General features: G+C 49.6%; 1 protein-coding gene across 1 annotated transcript in view; it reads left to right on the top strand.

Annotated features, from left to right (window-relative positions):
* Nucleotides 1-22,706, top strand: part of LOC143153187 (uncharacterized) — a 69,015-nt gene that overhangs the window by 7,217 nt on the left and 39,092 nt on the right. Inside the window, exons 2-6 of the mRNA XM_076324123.1 lie at nt 11,425-12,476; nt 12,611-12,883; nt 13,482-13,799; nt 19,650-20,257; nt 21,732-22,265. Of these exons, the coding sequence (XP_076180238.1) occupies nt 11,484-12,476; nt 12,611-12,883; nt 13,482-13,799; nt 19,650-20,257; nt 21,732-22,265 (2,726 nt within the window). The 5' untranslated portion in view covers nt 11,425-11,483. The remainder of the gene's footprint in view (nt 1-11,424; nt 12,477-12,610; nt 12,884-13,481; nt 13,800-19,649; nt 20,258-21,731; nt 22,266-22,706) is intronic.

Here is a 22,706-nt window from a genome sequence, read left to right on the forward strand (position 1 = left end):
CACGAGGCGATGGTAAGGCAACGCGCGCAAAGTTCGGTTACAACGGATACGCGAAATGCAGACGCTTGAAAATAGATCCACTATCGACGTTCCGTTTCCCGCGTTCGTATCCCCATAAATTCGTAGTGAAAAATCGCGTATACAAAATAGTTTTCCGAGCATCGATTGGCTTTCGTTAAATATTTCTCGTTCGACGTCGAATTGAATCGCGTCTGCAGCCGCGCACGGTGCCGCGGGATTTTTTTTGCATTTATTTTTTCATCGAGACCGCGCGCGTTCTATTTCCCTCGATCAAGAAACGAGCCCGTTTCGTCCCCGGGTAGATTGTTTTTTTTCTTTCTTCTTTTTTTTCCGACCCTTTCGAAACGAGTCCGCCGCGAACCAAGCGTTACGTCGGCGAGCGAGCGTTACGCGAAATCGACGCGGAGGATTCGACGTTGGTCGAGCCGAATCGAACCGAATTCTCGCGACGATTCGTGCGGTGGTTTCCTCGACCAACCGTGAACGGAAGAATCTTGGCGCGGGTGAAGAAAAATTCTTCGAAAATTTCATCCTCCGCGTCAACCGGGAAGAAAGAACGCAAGGGAGAATATTCTCCTTGGAAAATTTCGTTTTCTACGTCGATCGAAAAGAAAGAAGGGAGCGGGGGGTTGTGCGTGTGTGTGTGTGTATAGGGTGGGGGGAGAAACGGTAAGGTTCCCTCCGGTTTCGAGGGGGTAAACGCGGAACGATACCCGCTCGAGGAACGACGTAACCTTCGCGGTCTCGAAAATAGCTCGAGCTCGAAAGAGCGAGTCGACGATTAGAATTCGGCGACCGGATGAGAGAAGTCCGGCGAGCAGACACGCTCCCGACTTGTTTGAAAAGAATCTCCTCTCGGGTGTATTTAAACGCGGACGAATCGCAGACGGAACCCCCGTGGTTTATCGAATTACGACCGTATCGCGGCTCGCGTTCCCCGTACCTGCTTTTTTTCATGCCGCGATCGAAGTCCGCGAGATCCACGATGGTTTCCGATGCATTATATTTCGAGCCGGGGATACATCAGTCGGTAGCTCCGATTCGAAACCGTCAACGTCTGGCGATGCTGGTCGGAGAGAGACGGAGACAGAGATCAAAAGAAAGAAGAAAAATGAGAGAGAGAGAAAGAGAGAGAGAGAGAATTTCGCGCAGGGAAACGGAGGGGTTGGGTAGAGGAGGGAGGAGACACGATCGTACTTTAACGTTCTTTCCTCGTAGCGCTCGCATATTTTCGCGCTCGTTGAAACTTTACGACCTCGATAAACTTGGCGCGTTTCTAACGTAACGAAATGTTTTTGGGCGCGAGATCCGTGAGTTATCGAATATCGAAAGCGTCGACGAACACCACCGCGATTCCGTGCCCCCTCGATTTTAACCGTGAACCCGATTTTAAACGAGGAACCATGGAACGACTTTTCGCGCGACGATTCTCCCGCGAATAATCGTTGGGAACGCTCGACGATCGTCTTTGGGTGTCGTCGTGCCGTCGCTGTGGGTCTTCTCGGACCCAGGACAGCCTTCCCACTATTGAGAAAATTACGATAAAATAATAGAATCCCCGTTAGAAACATTTGGTGTGGTTCACTCCGGCACTCCAGAATCGGTCAAAGATTCGATGGAATCGTTCGTTGATACGTACCGTGTCACGTGTACCATCGATGGTACACGTTCAACTTTCTATTCGTGTACACCATCGCTGGTTTTTCACCGAACAAATCCAAACGCGACAAATTCTTCTTTCCGTTCGAAAATCTACAATCGGTCGCAGCACCGTGCGTATCGCGAATGATACACCGTGCGATAACTACTGTATACGAGTCGATTACTTACGGATCAGCGATATATATTGTGCAACGATGGTAAAGATCTTTGGTCGAAATGACACCGATGAAAAGTCGAACGAACGCGTTAAGTTTCAACGACAAAAACGAATCAACCGTCTCTGTGAGTTTCAGAGACTCTAGTCTAGAATCTACTCCAAGGAGGATCGGTTACTCCGAGTCGAACACCTTGGCTGCAATGGATACCAGGGGTAGGTTCATCCACGGTTTTTCCAGACCTCTGATCTGGACGCGCGAAAACCACGGTGACCATGGTCGCTATGGGTGTAACTCGCGTTCAAGTTTCGATACGTACGCTCGTACGTATCGTGAAATTTTTGGGAGATTATTCGGGAAGATTCTCGGTACGATTTCGGTCTCGAGGAAGCGTTTCTTCTCAGGAGCGTCGAACGCTCCGAAACACCGTCCGTTTTTCCACGGAAAATACATTTCGTCCGCTGAAACAACAATTGTTTTCGCTCCGAGGTGTTTCCTTCTCTAAGTGTTGTCCAACGAAGGGGATCGTGTGCAACCGATCAGCCATGATCAACTCTCGAAGATTTCGCGCGACAATTAGGGGCCACTTCACCCCTGTGTCTGTTATTTATTTTCTCCACTTTCGATTCTTCCAAGAAAAATTTCACGACTCGTTGTCACCGAACAGACTCCCCGTGGTCGAAGGAACACGCTCGATGAAATTGTAATCGTAAATTCTTTCGGCGATTCAATTAGGTGCGACTTGGCCCGTTTCGTGTCTTTCAACTCGATCTTTCCAAGAAAACTTTCGCTATTCGTCTTTTTCGACCCGCGAGCGAGTGAAAAAACACGTTCGATGAAATCGTGACGGTAGATTTTTTAAGCGATTCGACGACGGTTGACTTCTTCAATTTTCTGCCTTTCGTTTATCTCGCTTTTTCTAAGAAAAATTTCAAGCTTCGTTCTCTTCGATCAGAGGTTCCCTGTGAAACACGTTCGATAAAATTTACAATCGTAAACTTTTTAAGCGACTCGATCAAAGGTGACATCGCTCCGCCCGAGTCTTCCGTTCGTCCAGTCGTTGGACGTTTGCGTTCTCGAAGAAAAAATTCCTGATTTTTGGTTCTCGACGATCCTCTACGATCCAAGGAACACGTCCGATGAAATTGTAATCGTCAACTACACGAGTGAATCGGAGTACCGTGGGTTCAAAGAACGACAGGTTGGGAAACTTCTCTGCGCGGAAGTGTTCCGCGTTTGCTTCGATTCGTTGAGATTCATCGAACAACGACTCGTCCCTGGAAAAAACAACGCAGATACGTTCGACTGGTCGTTCGACGACTCGTCGATTAATCGGCTGACAAGCCGGAAGCGATCGAAATCTCGCGCGATGCTCGACGCTTCACCGGTAGGAGTTCGCGGGAATTTCGAGCGGTCCTCGTTCCGAGCCGAGCGCGTCGCGCTTTCGCAACAACGATCGTACACGCACCGGGACGTAAATTCTCGGACGATATACCTTTCGTTTTATTGGGCCGTATTACGCGGCGAGCGTGTAACGGGGCCGTATCCGTCGAGATAAATTATTTCCCTTTGACGGAGGCGTCAACGTTCGCCTCGTCGCTCGCGTTTCATCGCCTCGGGACGAGAGATTCGCGTCGGTTCGAATTTCGCCCGATCTTCGATCCATTCGCGGCTCGAAAGGGCGAGTTCTCCCGAAACTGGACGCGAATCGTCCCGAGACGGTATCTTGGAACGCGCGAATGTCTCGCGAAACCCCTTCAAGTGCGACGAAAAAGTGGAACACCGAAATTCCGTGAAATTCTCGGGACGAGAGATTCGCGTCGGTTCGAAATTCGTCCGATCTTCGATCCATTCGCGTGTCCGTTCGCGGCTCTAAAGGGCGAGTTCTCCCGAAACCGGACGCGAATCGTCCCGAGACGGTATCTTGGAACGCGCGAATGTCTCGCGAAACCCCTTCAAGTGCGACGAAAAAGTGGAACACCGAAATTCGGTGGAATTGTCGGTGCGCGTGTCTCTCGAAGACGATCCGCGGCTGGAAAGAAAAGAAAAGAAAAGAAACTTGGTGCGAGATTTAGGGAAAACGCGTCGGCGAGTCTCGTCCGTGTGAGAGAGCGTAGGTTAGGTGCTCGCGGACGGTGTCGCGAAAAGGAAATCTCCTTGGTAGTTGGAATAGGCGCGATTGTTTCGGTTGTCGGGTGGCGGAGTCGAGCACGGGTCGAGGGTTGGCGTCGATGCGTATAGCAGCGGCAGCATTCGTAGAAGGTTCGGTGTAGGGAGTGCGGCGCGCGGTCGTAAGGGGTGCGGGAGGGTAGGGAGGTTGGGCGAGCGGGTGGCCAGGGGTGTCGGGAGGCGGTGGTATGGGTCGGTTAGGTGGACGAGGACGGGGTGGTTGTCGACGATAGGGCGAAGAAAGAGGTGGAGGAGCGCAGAGAGAAGCCGAGGTCCGTCGGTATCGATCGGGCGTCTGCGGTAGATTGACACGTGTCATGGCCGCCTCTCGGTGTTCGAGGGAACGAGGTAGCGGGAGAGAGAGGGAGACTCGCGCGGTCGAGAGGAAGGCGGCGCGAAGGAGAAACGGAGAAGGAGAGCGGTGGCGGCTCGCGGGAAGAAAGAGAGGCGGAAAAGGAAGAAAGGCGGGCGAGACGAGGAAGGTGGCAAGGCGAGCACCGAACCGGCCGAGGGGATAGCGCGGCGTCGAAGGTGGAAGAGGAGGAAGAGGCGAGGGTGGTTCGCGCGGGGAGGAGGCGAGGGAAAAGGACATTAAGGTGCGTAATAGCCAGCGGGGCGAGCGCGCACCGCCGCGGCATCGATTAGACAGAGGCTCCCTCGTCCCATTGCTACGATGCAGCCCTCCCCTTCTCCTCTTCCTCGACCCACCGACATACTCACCCTCCGCGCTATATCCACCCGTCCACCACCCACGACCCATACTCTCGACCGAGAGGTCCCCACGACCACCCAACCACCCGCCTCCACCTACTCCGTCGAACTGGAGAGCCCCCGAGTACGTGCTCTACATACACACTCGTGCGCTTATGTCAGTTCCTGTCCTGCCGTTGCTTCTGCCTCTGCCACTGCCTCTGCCTCTGCCTCTGCCTCTGCCTCTACCTCTGCCTGTGCCTCTGTCTCTGCCTCTGCCTTTGCCTCTGCCTATGCTTCTGCCGCTACTGTTGTTACTACTACCGTTGTGTGCCACCGCCGAGAAAGAGAGCGAGGGATAGAAACAGACGGCGAGACGGAAAGGGAACGAGAGCAACGGAGAAAGACGGAACGAGAAGGAGAAGATACGAAAGGACGAACCGAGAGGCTGAGCGCGAGGGATAATAAGGGGGAACGAGAGACGCGGAGATGCAAAGGGTGAGAAGGGAGGAAGCAGAGGCTACGCTAGAGGGTAGGCGAAGCCACCTAGCTATCCCGTGGCACCTACACACCTACGCACACGCTGCCGGGGACACCAACGTCTAACGTCGTTATAAACATTAACGGAGCGGCTCAATATTCCCCGGACCTTGCATCCCCTGCGTCGTCTACCTACGGTCCATCTCCCTTCTGGACGGTCCTCCGCCTCCTCTTTGCGTTCTCTGGCTATCTCGGACACTCGCCCCGTGGCTGGCTCGCCTTTCCTACCCTTTACGGACCCTTCGATTCGCGTAGCTCTGCCGCCACGCACCTACGCGGCCGCTCCTCGTTCTTTCTTTCTCTATTATTTCTTTCTTCTTTCCACGTCCACGTCCACGTCCACGTCCATGTCCACGTCCACGTCCACGGGGCGTACCGAAATTGCTCCCGTCCGCGCGGTGTCTTCGATCGCGCGACCGGACCCTGCCGTCGTTGCAGCTATTATAAAAACAAACGATCCGAGGAAATTACCGCTTCGATTTCGGGGCGACAACGGAACACCGAGACGTTCACCCTCCCGCGGGAACGACCGTGCCGGAATCGCTCGGGTAGCACTCGCTCGCGCCGTTCTCGCGATCGAGATCCTCTAATTTCGTCGGGCGAGTCTCGTTCGGAAATCTTCTCCCTCGTTCCTTTCGCAACGTCGTTGTTCGATCGGCCGCCTCGCGACAAATTCCCGCGTCTCGTTGGCCCGAGCGCGACGAATACGCGGAACGCGTTGCCGCGTTGCTTTAGCTTTTTGGAACTTCTTCCATCGAGTTGTTCGGAAAGTGATTTCGTTTTCCAAAATATTTAATAAAATGTTTGTACGCTCTAAAAGAATCGTACTTTATTTTCACCAAAGAAAACGAAATGACTTTCCGAACAACCTGATATTTTCTCGTCGATTCGAAAGAGAGACAAAGAAACGATCTCGTTGGTCCGATCCGAATCAGAAATCGCAACGAATGCCGCGTTGCGTTCGCTATTTGGAACTTTGTCTTTTTTCTCGTCGAGCGAAAAGAGAACGAAATAGAAAGAGAGACGGTCCGACGAATTCGCGGGAGCATCGGCGGGGGAACTCGTGGAGCGCTGATTATCGTTAATTGCGGTTGATACGGAGCAGCGAAGGGGAGACCCTCGAGCGTATTCCGATCGGATTAGCGACACCGATCGGGGGCCGGTTGGGAACGTAGCGGAACGCAACCCCGGAACGAGATCGAGGATCGTGGATTCGCAGCGTTCGCGACGAGCGTTATATAATTATGACGAATCGTCGTCGTGGTCGTCGTCGGTGCCGCGGCCATCGAAATAAAAGCCTCGAGATCGTTTTCTACGAGCAACCGCGTTTCAGCCGGGGCGAGAACCAAACGCGCCGTGAAAATCGCTCGGCGAGGTATTATCCGGGTTTTCTTCCGGACCTTGGGCTCTTTCTCTCTCTCTCTTCTCTCTGTCTCTCTCTTCGGAGCGCGCGCGTTAATTTAGCCTCGCGTGGCATCGGAACAGAGGGAATTCGTCTAGTTCGTGCGTTCAACAAGTATCCGTCCGTCCCTCCTCTTCCTTCTGCCGGTTCTCTCCTTTCTGCTACGTAACCGCGGCTAGATCTCGAAACCGACTCTCCCGCGGCGTTTATTTTTTACGCGATCGAAGAGAGAAACCTAACGATCGAAAGGGGTGGCGGTGTCGAAGTAGGGGCGGTTGTACGCGAACGTGGTGACCAGCGTGTAGCAGGTGCGCCCGCGCTTTTTCCGTGCCACGACGGATAATAAGGGATTAGTCGTCGGTGATCGTCGATCAACGTTAACGCGACCATCGGTTAGCTGGAAGTCTCACCGCGCGATACGTCCGAGTTGGATATTATATTGACGTATCGACGTCTCGACGCTGTCCGCGACCCGCTGGCCAATTAACGCCCGTTCTTGTTTTTCCTACGAACACTCGTAAATCTCGACGGATACGTCCGCTCGATTTAGTCCTCTCCCCCGTGAACGGGGCCCTCCTCGATCGCCCCCTACCTCTATCGAACCCCCTGTACCCGGTACGCTCGTGCCCCGGACCCCGGAAGACGATACGATTAATATCGCTGCCCCGGTCGTTCTTACCGCTCGGCAAATATTTAATTTACCGCCGATTACGTTCCGTTCGTAATTGGGTCGCGTGTATCCCCGGCCTCGTCCGTGTTTGTTTCTTTCGTTTCTCGACGAACGAAACCGTCGCGACGCAGGATTCGAGGCTCTCGAGCGATTTTCGAAACGCTCCGAGAGTTTCGAGTATTCTTCCTCGGATTCGTGATCGGTGAAGGGGAGTCCTCGATCTTTTCAACCGTTGATAATGTATCTCTCGATGCGAGTCGTTTTTTACGAATATATATGGGAGTCGACGAGTCGATGAAGGAGAACTACGGACGAGTTGACGAACGAGTAAAACTACGAGAGAGATACTACTCGAAAGCTACTCGAAGAACGAGAAGAAATATGGACGAATCGAAGAACGGGAAAAAATGCAGAGAATTCGACGAAGAAGTATAAATATAGACGAATAGACGAGTGAAAGTCCAATATCGGTTATTTTCGAATTATCTCGGAATTATACGTTAAAGGAATCGAAGGTTAGGCACCGTATAAGAAAAGTCTATACTTTTGAGTTCAGTGTCCAACTTTGGTCGTTTTTTTTCTTTATTTACCGTTAGGATTCCTTTAAGATACGAATAAAAAGCGACGCAAAGGCACAGCTGTGGCCGGACAACGCACGAGAGAGATCGAGTTTAAAAGTAGCGCGAGAGCTCTACTTACGAGGTAATTGTTCACATTTCTAACGATCCTATTGACACGATTAAATTGGCCGTAAAGCGCGCGATGCGTTTCGCGGCAATGACGGATACGATTCGTTCTAGACTTGCCGGAAGAGGCGTTCGGCTCGTTGGAAATTTTCTACGCAAAAAGTACGTCGACTTCTCGATGTGTGTCGTAGATTCGATCGACGCCGAATGTGACGAAAATCGTGACGAAAAATAGACGTTGAACGATTCGATTTAAGGTCGACGAAACACGGAAATCTGTGCCTCGTGTCTTCTAACGCGTTGCACGAATATTTCCGTGAATATTATTTACGGAGAGCGTACAGTGTCGTAGTATCACGAGGCAGTGTAATACTTTCGAAACGCCCAATATCGAAATCGAAAGCCTCGAGCGCGATAAATTTCGCATCGATAACGCGTGCAACGAAAGACGGATTGGACGAGAAGACGATGTCAAGATATTCGAAATCTTCGACAAGGGACAACGAACAATTAGTAAGACCACGATCGAACGTTTAACTTACCTCGATAATGACTTGGAAACCTTGCGTAAGATATGTACAACCGCTCATTGGTAAAATATATACTAGTCATTGGGATCGAGAACGATACGAAAGTAGCTTATAACGCGAAAAGCTGTTTTCTCGAGTATCTCCAAACGTGGCTTTTAAATTCGTATCGTTGTTCGACTCGCGCGTAGAACTCGGCCGGCCGAACTTTTTCCTATCGTAGCCCGTGTCGCTTCGAGCGATTCGTTCGGGCTCTATCGAAAGATTCTCCGCTTCCGCTTCGCGCGTATTCGAATTTAAACTCCAGCGGCAAAAGCTACTCGGTGGTAAACTCGTCGGAGACTCTGGTCCACGACGATTCGAACACGAGAGATCGCTTCGAAACCTCTCGATTCGCGACGAATACACCGCGTTGGATACTTTTACAATTCGCGATCTTTGGATCGACGCGTTTACAAGCGTCGAAGCCTCGCTACTCGCGAGGAACTCGCGCTGGATGTCACCGACTCGGATTTCCGGGGATCGAACCTTAAAGTGTTCTCGCGTTTTCTGCGCTGAAAGTGTCTACCGAAAATTGTCGCGCAACTCGCGTCTTTTACTCCGAAACGTAAACGACCGCTTTGATTTTGCGTTCAGTTTTCCATCCGTGACGACGCACTCGTCTCGCGCGACGGACACTTCCCGTTCGAGGATCCAAGTAACTAAGTAATCGTGGTTCCTCGATCGTGGAAAGATACAGATATTTTTTTTTCAAAATAGACGACCGAGCTTCGCTACCGTGTGTCGAGCCTCCCTGAGAACGAAAGGGTTTCTCGATTTCGAAAACTCTTTCTTCTCGAGATACGATCGCTTTTCGCTCGCGACGGACTATCGTACGTTGAAAACTTGCTCGAAGAAATCGTTGATAATTTTACAACGATAGACTTATGCAAAGCTGGTCGAATTAGCCGGAGAATTCCTAGTTGCGTTTCGAAATTTTATCGGGCGATTCGGGTTTCGCGGTATCGTAACCACGCGACGCGATCTCGTCGGTTATAAATCATCGAACGTGGAAGAAACCACTTGTCCGAAATCTCGCGAGCAACTTCGAAATATCGAATGTTGCCATTCATCGACGTACCCGGCGGAACATTGGCCAAACGTATGAAATCGTTTGCAACGCTGTTACAATATTATCAAAACTCTCCGAGTGTTTGCAATATTTACTCGAAACGAAGAAACTCGTCCGCTCGTAATTCCACGGGCGACAGCTGTTCCCGTAAAATTTCGAAAAGCGTTCGTATCACGAAACGGAAGATCTCTCCTGCGTTCGCACTTTCTTCGTCCCGGAGGCGAGCGGAATACGCTACGAGGGTCCGAGCAGGGTTTTCCGAAACGCTGCTAGGCGTTCGCGTTTCCTTCGTTCTCTCGGAGAACGGAATCGGGGAATGGGAATCGAGTCGCTGGTTTCGAGAACGCGTCGGGTCGGATAGGACCCGAGTTAGGAGTCACGTAGGATCCGCGTCCCGCTGGAAGAACGAACGGTCGGTTCTCGAGCGGTCGAGTATCCGCTCGCGGAACGAATCGACGCGTTCGAACGGTTGTCGCATCGGGTCGGTGAAAGGGCCAGATTTCCCGTATAATTTCCGAGTTCCGCTATCTCCGTAGCGAAATCGAATTTTCGAGTCACGTCAAAAGTAAACGATCCGCGCGCGAAAGCGATCGGGTCGCGGCGAGATGGTCGGCCGCCGGGAGGGGAGGGGGAGAAGCGTGTTTCGAGCCGGATGGAAATCTCATTTGGTAGTTTTCTCCGTTTAATAAGACGAGAGGTAGACAAGAGACGAGAGAGGTGAGACGAAAGACGAGAGACAGGGTGTAGGGAGACGGAGCCACGAGGTCGCTGCCGGTTCGCAGACTTCGGAAAGGGGAAACGGAAAGGGCGCAACAAGGCCGGGGGTAGAGGTAGCGGAGGGCGTTCGGTCGGGCGAGCGGGTGACGGGGAGGGGGGGTCAGGGGGCCACGAGAAGGGGGGTTGGGTTGGCGGGAGGGAGGAGAGGGGGAGAGGAACGATGGAGAGGGGCCGGGAGGGGCGAGCGGTGGCGGTGGCGGTGGCGGTGGCGGTGGCGGCGAGGGGGACGGAGGGCGACGGTGGATGGTTGGAAGTAAGCAGGGGTGGGTAACGGGCTGGGGAGGACGGCGGAGGGTCGGCCAGGACTGGGAGGCGAAGTGTCGTCGTCCGAATAACGGCCAAGCGGCATCGACCGATCTTCCTACCCCTAGTTCGTACGAAGCGTCAACTTGTTTCCCTTCTGTTCCGCGAATATCGGACCTTCAATTTGCCCGGTGCGGTTCGCTAACGCGGTGCACTGCCCTTTTGCGCGCGATCCATACGCGTCCCGTCGATCGTCGTTCCCTTCTGCCTTCCACTCCCCTCGGAACGCTGCCCCCCTGTCACCATTTCGGTCGACTTTCTTTTTTTTCACCCGTACGGTTCCTCTTCTTCTTCTATTACCACTACTACTCCTTCTTCTTCCTCGTCTTCTATATTTTCTTCTTCTTCTTCTTCTTTTTCCTTCGTTGTAGTATTTTCTTTTTTTCCCGGTTTCTCTCCGTCGGTCGCGCGTTACGACGAACCGTCCTCGCGGAAACGGCCCGCCTTCGCGTCCCCTTTGGTCACGGGGGGAAAATTTTCGCCCGTGAGACGCGCGCGGGGGTTGGAAGACAGAGAGAAAGATACACGCGCGCGAACGCCTCGAGCTCCACCTCCGTCGATGTTCTCCGGGGGTTTTTTCTCTCTTTTTTTTCTTCTTTTCTTTTTTATTTTTCGCTTTTGCTTCTTCTCCCCCTGCGTTCGTTGCTCTCCCCGTACACACGGGAGATCCAACGTCGATCGAACGAGAATGCAACGCGCGTGTGTTTCCAGGAGGCCCGGTGGTGATCGGCCAGGGAGGAGGGCAAGAGGACGAGTACGACGTATGATCGATGGAAAGCTACGAGGACGACGACGACACTCACTTCTGCATCAAGTGTCACCTGACGGTGCACGGTCTCGAGAACTACGTGCGCCACCGTCAGTCCGGATGTCGGCCACCGGACGACAAGAACGTAGCGGTTCGCGTGTCGCCCACGACGCCTACCACCGTCACCTATCCCGAAATACTGAACGCGGACGCGTTCTTCAGCTCGTTGGAGCTGCGGAGCAGCGCGAAATCGAACCCCCGCAGGGGCCCGGCGTCGTTGCTCGAGGACAGCCGGAAGTTCAAGAAGGAGGAGAAACGCAAGAAGGGACAGAAGACGCAGACGGACGTCGAGGAATCGGCCGCGAAGGAGAAGCAACTGCACACGATGTTGCCGGGTGTCGCGGAACTGGACGATCCCACCGATCATCTCTGCATACCGTCGTTGGTCGGTTTCCCGGAGATCGTTTCGTCCGGGAAGTCCAACGTGGCGGCCGGTAGGGGTAAATTGAGTCAGTCGATCGGGCATCACGTGGCGAACGTAATCGAGAACCCCGGGTTCCCGACGAAACACGAACCGGAGAACTCGCTCGAGAGTTTGATGACGTCCCAAGAGGCGAAACAGACCGATGGTAAACGACAGGAGGAGGCACAGAGGATCGAGCAGGTTCACCAAACATGGCTCGAGGACACGATACTGGCCGAGCTGGTGGCGAACAACGAGAACAAGGACCTGCCCAGATACGAGTTCGAGTACCAACAGGACGAGGACTCGGACGAGGATATATTGGAGGAGGATTTGGGCGAGGAGGACTCGTATACCGAGTCGGAGGACGGCGAGGATCGGGAACGTCCGCCGCGCGGCCATACCGGCGGCAAATGGAAACCCGGATTGGACGATCTACCTCAAAATATGTCTCAACTTCACGACGACGACGCGGAGCCCGAGGACGAGCATCAAGAACATCCGCCGCCGACTTACACGGGTGGAAAATGGCGGCCCGCGGAGACGTCCCAGGTAACGTCGTCGAGTCTATCTCTTTCTCCTTTCTCCTTTCTCCTTTCTTCTTCCTTTTTTTTTTTTTCTTCTTCTCCGTTTTGCGATTCCCCTCGTCCAGAGACGAAACCGAAGAAAACGCGTCCGTTTTGCAGAAGATCGAGGAGTACGAGGCCAAGAGCAACGACGCCGGACAACCACCGCCGGGACACACGCGAGGGAAATGGGTACCGGGCGCCCAAACGGATATCGAGTCAGGATATTGGTGCAGTCCTTGCGGCAGGAAACTTGCATCTCGATTGGTCTACAACAGGCATCTTCTCTCCGATTTGCACGCCAGAAGGAGCATACGTGAAATCGACGGTGTTCTTTGTCTGCCCCGTGCCGCGAATCTACAGCTTGGGAAAAAGACGTCGACGCGCAATCAAGTAACCATCTCGTTGTTCAACGTTTCGTCCGCGATCCGTCCCGCGAGAACGCTCTGTATTTCCGTGAACGCGAATTTACCCCGAAGGAAGCTTCCGAAACTCGTATACGCTCAACGTGTCCCATTTTTCCATCTTTCGACTTTCTATAAAATTTTTCGGCCCACCGAGACACCCTTATTCGCGGACACACGGGCCGTTAGAGTTGTTCGTTTCGAGATACGTTCTCCCGTGGTAAGCTCGTGCCTCGTTACGGACATTTTCTATCGGATTTGCATCGAGGGACCGGAACGAGCCGGGCAATAGGACCGCGCCATTTTTCCTTTCCCGTTCTCGAGCCTCGAAACGTTTTGCGTGCGCAGCACCGAGTTCCGGGGCAACTTTCTTCTCCTCGTTGACGCGAACGAATTTCGTGGAATTTTCTCCGCGATATTTTCGATAATCGCGATCCACCCACGTTCAAGTATCGACTTTCGTTGGGTGTCGAAGCGTTCTTCCGGGACGGAGCGTTTCACGCGCGACATCGCTGGTTTGTGTTCGGTCGATTCGCGGAAAAATGTCCCGGGGTCGAGTCACTGATTGCTGTATACGTGATCGATAGGGAACGAAGAAAGCACCGGAGTCGAAGGAAACGAAGAAGAGTTTACGAAGACGGGAGAAGGAAGTTCTTGTTTGCGAGATGTGCCACGCACGAGTGAGGAGGGCGCAAATGGGCAAGCATTTGCTCTCTCATTATCACTGCCGCGTAGCGGGCGTAAATCCTCGCGGTCCACGGGCGCGTCGCTTTTTACTGGAAAATATGGCGAATGTGGTTCGGCAGTGCCCCTTTCAGTGTTCCTCGTGTCGCTTTTATTGCAACACAGAGGAATCGTTTTTGCTTCATTGGCGTTCCGATCTTCACGCGAGGACCCTCGAGAAGGTACGTAAACTTTTCGACGAGCTTTTGCTTCGTAAATTTTATTTTCGACCATTTCGACGGTCTTTGACGGTTTTTCGACGGGTGGTTTTTAAAGCGGGAAAGCAACCGTGAGTAAACTGGACGAAATTTTCCAATAATTGATTGTAAAGTGTACGTACGAAGTTCACAATTATTATAAAGTATACGTATGATGTTTCTAATTATTATTAAGTATACGTACGAAGTTTATCATTATTATAAAGTGTACGTATGATGTTTGTAATTATTATTAAGTATACGTACGAAGTTTATCATTATTATAAAGTGTACGTACGAAGTTACAAGTACAGTATTATTACAAAGTATACACACGAGGTTGGTAATAACGATTCATCTAGACTGTGATGTTGTTCGGTGATAGGCCCACTTTTATTGTACGCTCTCTCGTTCACTGTACGCTCTCTTGTTTACCTCTCGCGATTTACTTCTTTTCGTAACAATTACCGAACATTCGCACAGCGAGATAATCCTCGCACGAAAGAAACATCCGATCGCCACTCTCGACTATACGCATTCGCACAAATACCTCGCCATCTCTCACTCGTGAAACCAATTCCACGGTAACGAGCATCCGAAGTTCGGAACGTGTACATTTTAAATCTCAATGTACCAAAATGGTGGACGTTCTATACCGAGGTAGATTCTTCGAAAGACTCCGCAGCTTCGTTACACCGGCAATTATAGTATTTTCGTTTCAACATCGATCTTATTAATCGCGACGAACGATACTCGAACCACCGCGATGACCCACCTATTTCGCTCTAACTCAAACACTCGTTAACGGCTCGCTCTTATCGTTTTATACTCAATTCGCAACCATCCAAGGTAGATGCGATCACGGTATCGAACGACTCGTTCTCGCTTGTTCGGACGTAGATACGCATTGTACGTTCTGTGCTACTAGTCCGTTTCGATACGATCTTAACTCATTACCGATACAACTCGGTTACAGAGAGAACCAAAACGAAAGAGACCGACGCGCGAGAACGATGATCGTACAGATTTTTCTCGACGTTTTTCATTTCGATCGATTTCTTCTTTTTTAATAATAACCATCTTTATTTTACGGGCCAGTAACTCTTTTACGTCGAACGAGATCGGTGCAACCGATCCGAGAGTATTCGCAAATATACGAAACGAAGGTTATCTTCAAGAGGCTTTAAAAGAAGTAAGAATACTGCGAAATAAATTTAAAAATAACCTAACTCGTCGACTCTTCGCAATTCTAACGATTCAGTTTTTAGTACTTAAATTTGTTCTACCGGTATTAATACTGAATGGATCTATATTGTGCAAGGTTCTGGTCGGTAGTTTGAAATAGATCGTTTCAAAAATCAATCGACGGTCGATTAAACGATATAGGACTTGAAAGGTAAATAAAAAATCTGCAATGACTCTCCTCTGCTTAAGTGACGGCACGTAAAGTAGGTTGAATATACTGTTACAATTATGAGAGAAAGTAAGCATACGTTCTCCAAGTCTACGTGTCACGTTCCTTAACAATTTATTCTGAACACTCTAGCGAGTGGTTACAAGGCCTTGTTGGAATTGGTTTAAAATTTGTTTCGTCCCTGCGAGATCGAGATTAGCGATGAAACGCGTAGAAAACGAGCAACGTATTTCGAACAATTATGGAACAGCATCGAAGAGACGTATATCGGGGTCCCTGTTATGCCCACGGAACAATCGAAACTCGAAGCTAGCAGGGAGTCATAGTTATCGAAGGGAGTCGAAGAAATGTCGCGATTACGATATAAAGGGTTTTCCAATAAGAACGATCGAACCTCGGATCGAGATAAAATAGAAACCACGAAAGATAATCCCGTGCTCGTTGTTTCGTTTCGAAGTACGTTCAACGACATTGTACGCGAAATGCAATATTATTTAAATGTCCAGCAGGATCGGGTCCCGGGCAGTGAACGCGACACAAAAGTCCGAGGAATGCCCTGTCCTTGCTAGCGTCGTCGTGTCGATAAATTTAGATTCTCGGTTAAATATTCTCTTCGTTTCTTGAACTGAATCGACGTACGTTGGAACGAGTCGATTGTCAATCGAGCCCACCGTTTGGAATTTTTCCGCTAAATGATGGATCACAAATCTCATCGGACGATTACGTGCACGAGACTTCGTTCCAACGAACAAGAATTTCGATCGTTTCGATAACTTGAACGCGTCGGGTAACCGTGCATCGATTCTCGATGATTTGCAAACCGCTACCGAGTACACACGTTACGTACGATTATTCACTAACGAGCGTGGCGATTGCGACCATTCAAAATTGTATCGTTCTTATTGGAAAATCCTGTATATCGATGCTTTGACAGTCTCCGCGCAATGTTTGCACAATCCTTGCTAATTTTTGCGAATCTTCGCGTTTGCAAGATACACCCCCGAACCATCTAAAAATTTTACGAATTTTCGGTTAGTCGAAATAATTATCGTGCTGAATAACCGATTGAAATGAAGCGTAACTGTAATTGTATCGCAGAGCAACGAGACTGGGTGAAAATTCATAATCCACATTGAATATCAGAGTTTCGTTAATAACCGTAAATGTCTCGAGATTTTTGAGCAGCACTCTACGTTAAACTTGCACACGACCTCGTTCGAAGCAATCTCCTCTGAATGTTACGTTCTTCTCCCGACTGCAGTTTTTGGAAACAGTACCGGGTACCTTGGTGCGCGAGACTGTGCAGTTTTCCCATCGCATTTTCCCGAATGCTCGTAATGTCGTCAAATGTTCTCCCTTTTAGGTGGATCTTAGTTCTCCAGAATGGGAGAAAGTCACGCGGAACGAATATAAATATATTTATATCGAATCTTCGCTCGAAACGATCGTATTTGACACCTTCGCGTTCGATGACTCGTCGTTGCGTCAAAATGAAAATTACCGTCAATTACGATTCACGCGTTTTTGCGTCAGATTGGAAATTGGAGGAATTTGGAAAATATATATACGGTCGGTTGGATTACTTAGAATTTTTAGCAATGTGAACAACTAGGGCGAGATTTGATCTTTTCGATTCTTTTTTCGTCTTTGAGCGTAACGTTCTACGATTATTAATGTCTTGTAACAGTTCTATACAGTATTACAAAAATTGCGAGTCTGGTAATCGGATTTAAATGGCCCGTAAGAAGTAAAAAGTGCCCACGGACTTCTAGAAAAATCGTAAACAGTGAAATAATATTTGCTTTGAAATTTTCTATTCATATTTATACAGACCACTGTAACATCGTGAGTCGTGGTCGTTGTATTTCAAGACTTTGGAGCGGAGGTACGAGATTCGAGGGGGTTAAAATTGAATTAAAACAATTCGAACGAATCGCGTTGACAGTTTGACAGTTCGAGAATTGTCGAATTTATAATCGACTCGAACGATTTCGAATTAAAAAATAATTCAATTCTTTGCTCCTCGATACACGAGATTCTTATCGGTGCATTTGTACAAGGTGTTTTCGAAAGACGATTCGAAACAATCGGACGTGTATTTGTCAAAACGAATAGAAGACGCTCGGTAAACTTAGGAGCGATTTCCTTTTTCGATAACGCGAGTTATCTAACCCCGTTTATTCGTTGCTCGAGGTAGGAAAATCGAGGACCGTCTTATCGAATTGCTCGAACGCGTAAATATTTGATTTGCTCGCACAACCGTTTAATCGATGTCACTTCGACAAACCTGTGGCAACGAAATGCCTGTCAATTGGTTCGTGCAACGTTTAAGTTTAACGTTTCAAGAGAAAACAAACTTCTGACAACACGTGAAACGTCTCCCTCGACGAGTTAAAATATGCGATAATTCTTTACAATCTTCGACAACGTTCTCCTGTCGCGAGCAACAAACAAACGCGAATAGACCATTTCGCATCGTAGAAATAGAAAATCGCTGCTTACTCCGAAACGACGTGCATTTACCGAGCATTTTTTAGCAAGTTTAGCGAGTGCTACGAGTCTGAAAAGTTTCGAAGCATTTTTTAAAAATATCTCGTATATCGAGACTCGAGATAGGGTAGTGAAGGAACTTTGGTGGAAAAAACTCGGAAAACTCGAGAGCATTGTGCACCAAAGTGTCGCGATGCAGCTACCAGGCTGCACTCTTCGAGCTATTAGTTAAAATTGACCGTCGCGTACGAGATACCAATTTCGCTCGGTATTTCTTCGATAGTTGAGCAACGAGCTTCTTACCTCTGTCTTTTTTTGCCATCCCGTAAATTTCCTACGAACTTTCTTCTTTATTTTGTACAGAGAATTTGTCACATATGTTGTTTTTATAGAGCATTGTCGATGCTCGAAGCGATCGTGTCCAACTACCGGTCGATCGTTGCTCAACTCGAGTTTCACCGTGCATGCACGTGTGTCCTAACTTGTACCGTTCGAATTATCCTCGTACGTTACCTTATTTATTTCTCTGTTCGTTTAAACGGGGATGTTCCGTCGACTGTAATAACGACGATACGATAACAAAGTGGTACCGCGAGGAGAGTAACAAATTGTGCATTTCGAACGGATACCAGGCCAGTGGTTTCGTGAGAGAAGGGAACGAGAAGAAATAATTAAAATTACCACTCAAATTGTTGTATCCTCGAACAAGGGCTCGCATTGCACGAATCAACGTTTAGACAACTCGATACTAATTAACAAAGTCGTGCCAAATGACCTGGAATTCCCGTTAAGCTATTCTAACGTTTCTATTGTACGCAACGAAGTGTTTGGTTTAAAAAAGCTCCGAATTTACGTAACTCGCGTTTATTTGAACTTTGTATTATAGAATATACAGAAACGTCCTGTTGCATCCGTTACGATGGCTTTGATCGAAAAACACGATTCGTCGGAGAACGCGGTAGGGTTGGTAGTTCGAAGAGAGAAGTTGGCACCGGGCAATTATGCTCCATCGAACGCACGATGCGAACCTAACTTCCAGGAGGCGGAGCTCGGATATTTGCTTCGAATCCTTTCGAACGAGATCCGAAATCTGGCTCGATGCAACACCTAACCGGGTTACGCTCGCGTACTCGTAATTGAGAACGCACGAAAGCGTTATACGGATAAGTTTGGAGGTTATCGAAGTCGGTAGACGAATTAATACGTTTCAATGCGGAACCATCGAAAATTATTACCGGTGAGAGAAACATCGAACGGTAAACTCTGTAAAGCTAGATTTTCCAACCGGTCGATAATGGTCGGTCACGAATTTATAATAAAATTTTCTCTAAACTCTATTGTACGTTTCCTCGAGACGTGACTTTTTTCTATGCTACGCGTACGGTCGATGTTACTCTTCTCTTTCCGGGACTATCGGCTTTTTCGAGATATATACGAGGTATACCTTAACATATCGGAATCTCTCGGTAGTTTTAACGTTAACGAAGCTTTCATCCATGTTTATAAGATTGCAGTTGTTACTTCTACTCATGGAACCAGTACCGTTAACTTTCGAGATACCCTTTACAGAGGTTTGAGAAAGGTCTTACGTTCGATCCAGAGAGAAATTCCTTACACCGTCCCGAAATATTTTTTCCTTTAAATTCGGCGACACCGTGTACAAAGTTTGCTTAAATCTCTCGACAGCTCTAACGAAACTTTCATTCGACCTTCTTTACGAGACTTTGTTTCTTATTTTCGCTCGTAAGATAAACTAACTCCGAAAAAGATGATTAAATTCTGAAATAGCCTTTGCGGAAGGCTTCAAAAAGGGTTTGGTATCAAAATCGAAGACAAGACTTCGAGCCTCCCGAAACTTGATTTCTTCGGGCGGATAAAATCGGAAAATTCGCTCGTAAGATATTTCTAAAAACTGTCATCTTTTTTCTCAGATCGCCGGAAGCTACACGTGCGCCCCGTGCGATTTTTGGTGCGAGGAGAACGAGACGATGGACTCCCACTTGTCGAGTACGAGCCACCGGGACGTCGTTTCGATGATGAACGGTTCCGTGCCAGCGGTGATCGGTCGTCAACGCGCGTTACCCTGCGGTAGTTGCGATCGCCGATTCCGCTATAATTTACAGCTCCGGTTGCACGTGAAGGAAACCGGTCACGCGGGCAGCGCGACCGCAACGGACGCGTATCAGCGTCGAATCGTATGCGATCTCTGTCCCCAAATCGTTAGGTCCTTGGTGGCCCTTCAGCGTCACCAGTTGACTCGGCACGCCGCGGGACACGACGACAGGAACGAGACAAACGACTCGAATCAACCGGACCCCTATTTCTGCTCGTTTTGCTCGATGAAGTTCGCCACCGCGCGGGACGCCGTCCTCCATCGGAGAACCTCCAGCCACAAGGAAACCGTGAAGGCGCGTAAGAGCAGCGAGGAGGGACTGTCGACGAGCACCGCACGGGAGTGTCCTCGATGCGAGGAGAAGCAGCCGAATTTGTCGGAGCACAAGGAGCATCTTCTTCGACGTCACCCCGAGCTTTGTCACAGGTAATCGCGCATCGAGGGTGGGAGACCGCTCGCGATCTCTCGTCGTTTATTTATTTAACCCCCCTCGCCCTACGATTACAGTTTCGATGACACGTGTCGCAATCAACGAGTTAGCTCGTCTCGCTGTGCTCGCGAACGTTCAATTTTATTCTCGAAGAAGAAAAGTTGCGCCAGGGTTTCTTTTTAATATTTTTATGATAAATATATTTTTTATGAAAATATATTTCAACGTAGGAGCGTGGACGAGACTCAACCGTGGTTCTTGCGTTCGGTTTGATTCTTTTTACCCCAAGTTTCGCGATATCGTAGGCAAAGGGGTTAAACGACCTGTTATCCGTCGGCGTGAAATAATTGGTACAGGTACGAGCGAGAGAAAAGGAATAATTCGTTCGATAGAGAGCCTACACGATACACCGTGCTCGAAGGTGTCGATGGAGCCGAAAATGTCGATGCTATCGCAATAAAGATCGACATTCGCGATAATTCGATTAACCGAGTTATGTTGGCCATAAACGGTACGATGCGATTCCTGCTCGAGGAAAAGACGGTGTTTCGACGTGTCACGAGACGAGACAATTTCGTCAAATTTCGGGATTGTTTAACAAGTTGTTAAGAACCGTGATGTTACTCGTAAACGGTATTTAATCGAGACTAATAGCGAGTTCACGCGTTTAGTATAATACGAAGCGACAAACGAATCGTTTAATTGCAAATAACTTGATCTACTTTCTCGTACGAAATACATCGCGAGATAACGGTTTTGTTACAACAAAAATTATATCGGTATATATTTCAGTAACTCTGGAATAATGTCGCTTGAAAATTTTTCAAAATATTCAAGTTTGCGCATAATACGGGTAATTTAATAACTAGAACAGGGATTGAACGTTCATCTGCCGTTTTCTCGCGGACGGACAGTACATTGCAGTGTATTGGAAGTCTCACGCTGTGAACGTGCGTTAATTTGCAACGATAAGAAGGAAAGTCGGTAAACTGTAACTGGAGTAGGGATTGAACAGTCGTCTGCCGTTTTCTCGCGGACGAACAGTACATTGCAGTATATTGAAAATCTCGCGCTGTGAACGTGCGTTAATTTGCGACGCTAATAGAAAAAATTGATGGACTAATAACTAGAACAGGGATTGAACGCTCGTCTGCCTTTTTCTCGCGGACGAACAGTACATTGGAGTGTATTGAAAGTCTCGCGCTGTCAACGCCCGTTACTTTGCAACACTGAGAGGAAAAGTTGATAAACTATAACTGGAGTAGGGATTGAACGCTTGTCCGCCTTCTTTTCGCGAACGGACGATACCCATATTGCAACGTACGATGCAACGTTTGTCGCGACGATCGCGTGCACACTCCGCCTTGAACCCCGTTTTCTAAACGTTGAACGATCTACGCGGCTTGCGATCAGCCGGTATCGTCGCCCCCGCGATAATCGTTTGGGTTTTTCTGTTTCTTTCGGTTCCAGATGCCCGAAATGCGGCACCTTGTTCGCTCTCTCGCAGGACGTGACGAGACACACAAGGGAGAACAACTGTCGCGGCGATAACAAATTAAGCCGCGCGGGAACCGCGTGCGTCAAAGACGAATGGAAATGCGGCAGCTGTAGTTTCTCAACGGATTCGCGGGCCGAGTTCATCTTTCACGAGGCTCTTCACTCGGGGATCGCGCGGAACGACGATAACGAGGAACCGAGCGGCGGCGGCGGTGGCAAGTCGTTGCCGAAATATTCCTGCCCGGTCTGCAAACGGACCTTTGCCAAAGTGTCGTTGCGGAATCACATCAGAAGCCACACCGGCGAGCGGCCGTTTCCGTGCGCCAAATGCTTCGTGTCTTTCACGAGGCGATCGGACCTGAACGCCCATCAAAAAGAGTGCACCGGTGGCGGCGGAGGAGGCGGCGGAGGCGGAGGTAACGGTTCGAGCTCGTCGGTATGGTCGGACGAGTCCGGGCGGAAACGCAGCTTCGTCTGTTCCGAGTGCAACAACGCTTTCTACACAAAGTGAGTGCCGTTTGTTCCGCGCGGGTTTACGATCCCTACCGTCGATATTCTCTCCCTTCCACTCGGTGTCTCTTTGTTTCTCGTCCGATTCTCTTTCGTTCTCTCTCGCGCTCTCTTCTTTCCCTTCTGTATCTATTCACCCCCTCCCGCGGCGCTTCGAAGCGAAATTATCGGGCGATTAATAATTTTAAACGATCGCCCGGAGAATGGCGCGTAAAAGTAATTGCTCGGGCACGTTCTTCGTGTACCGGGGACCCCCCCACACCCCCGACCCCCGACCCCCGACCCCTCCCCTCTCCCGACCCGCTCGATAGGCCGCCGTGACGTATGGCAAACATTGTACCGCGACAACAATGGGTTTAACATAGAAAACTTGCCGCGTTATCCGGGACCCACCGACAAAAGGATCGTATTTATCATGGGATTTCCAGTTAGGTACAA

The sequence above is a fragment of the Ptiloglossa arizonensis genome, chromosome 12 (assembly GCF_051014685.1).
Source record: "Ptiloglossa arizonensis isolate GNS036 chromosome 12, iyPtiAriz1_principal, whole genome shotgun sequence".
NCBI classification, from domain to species: domain Eukaryota; kingdom Metazoa; phylum Arthropoda; class Insecta; order Hymenoptera; family Colletidae; genus Ptiloglossa; species Ptiloglossa arizonensis.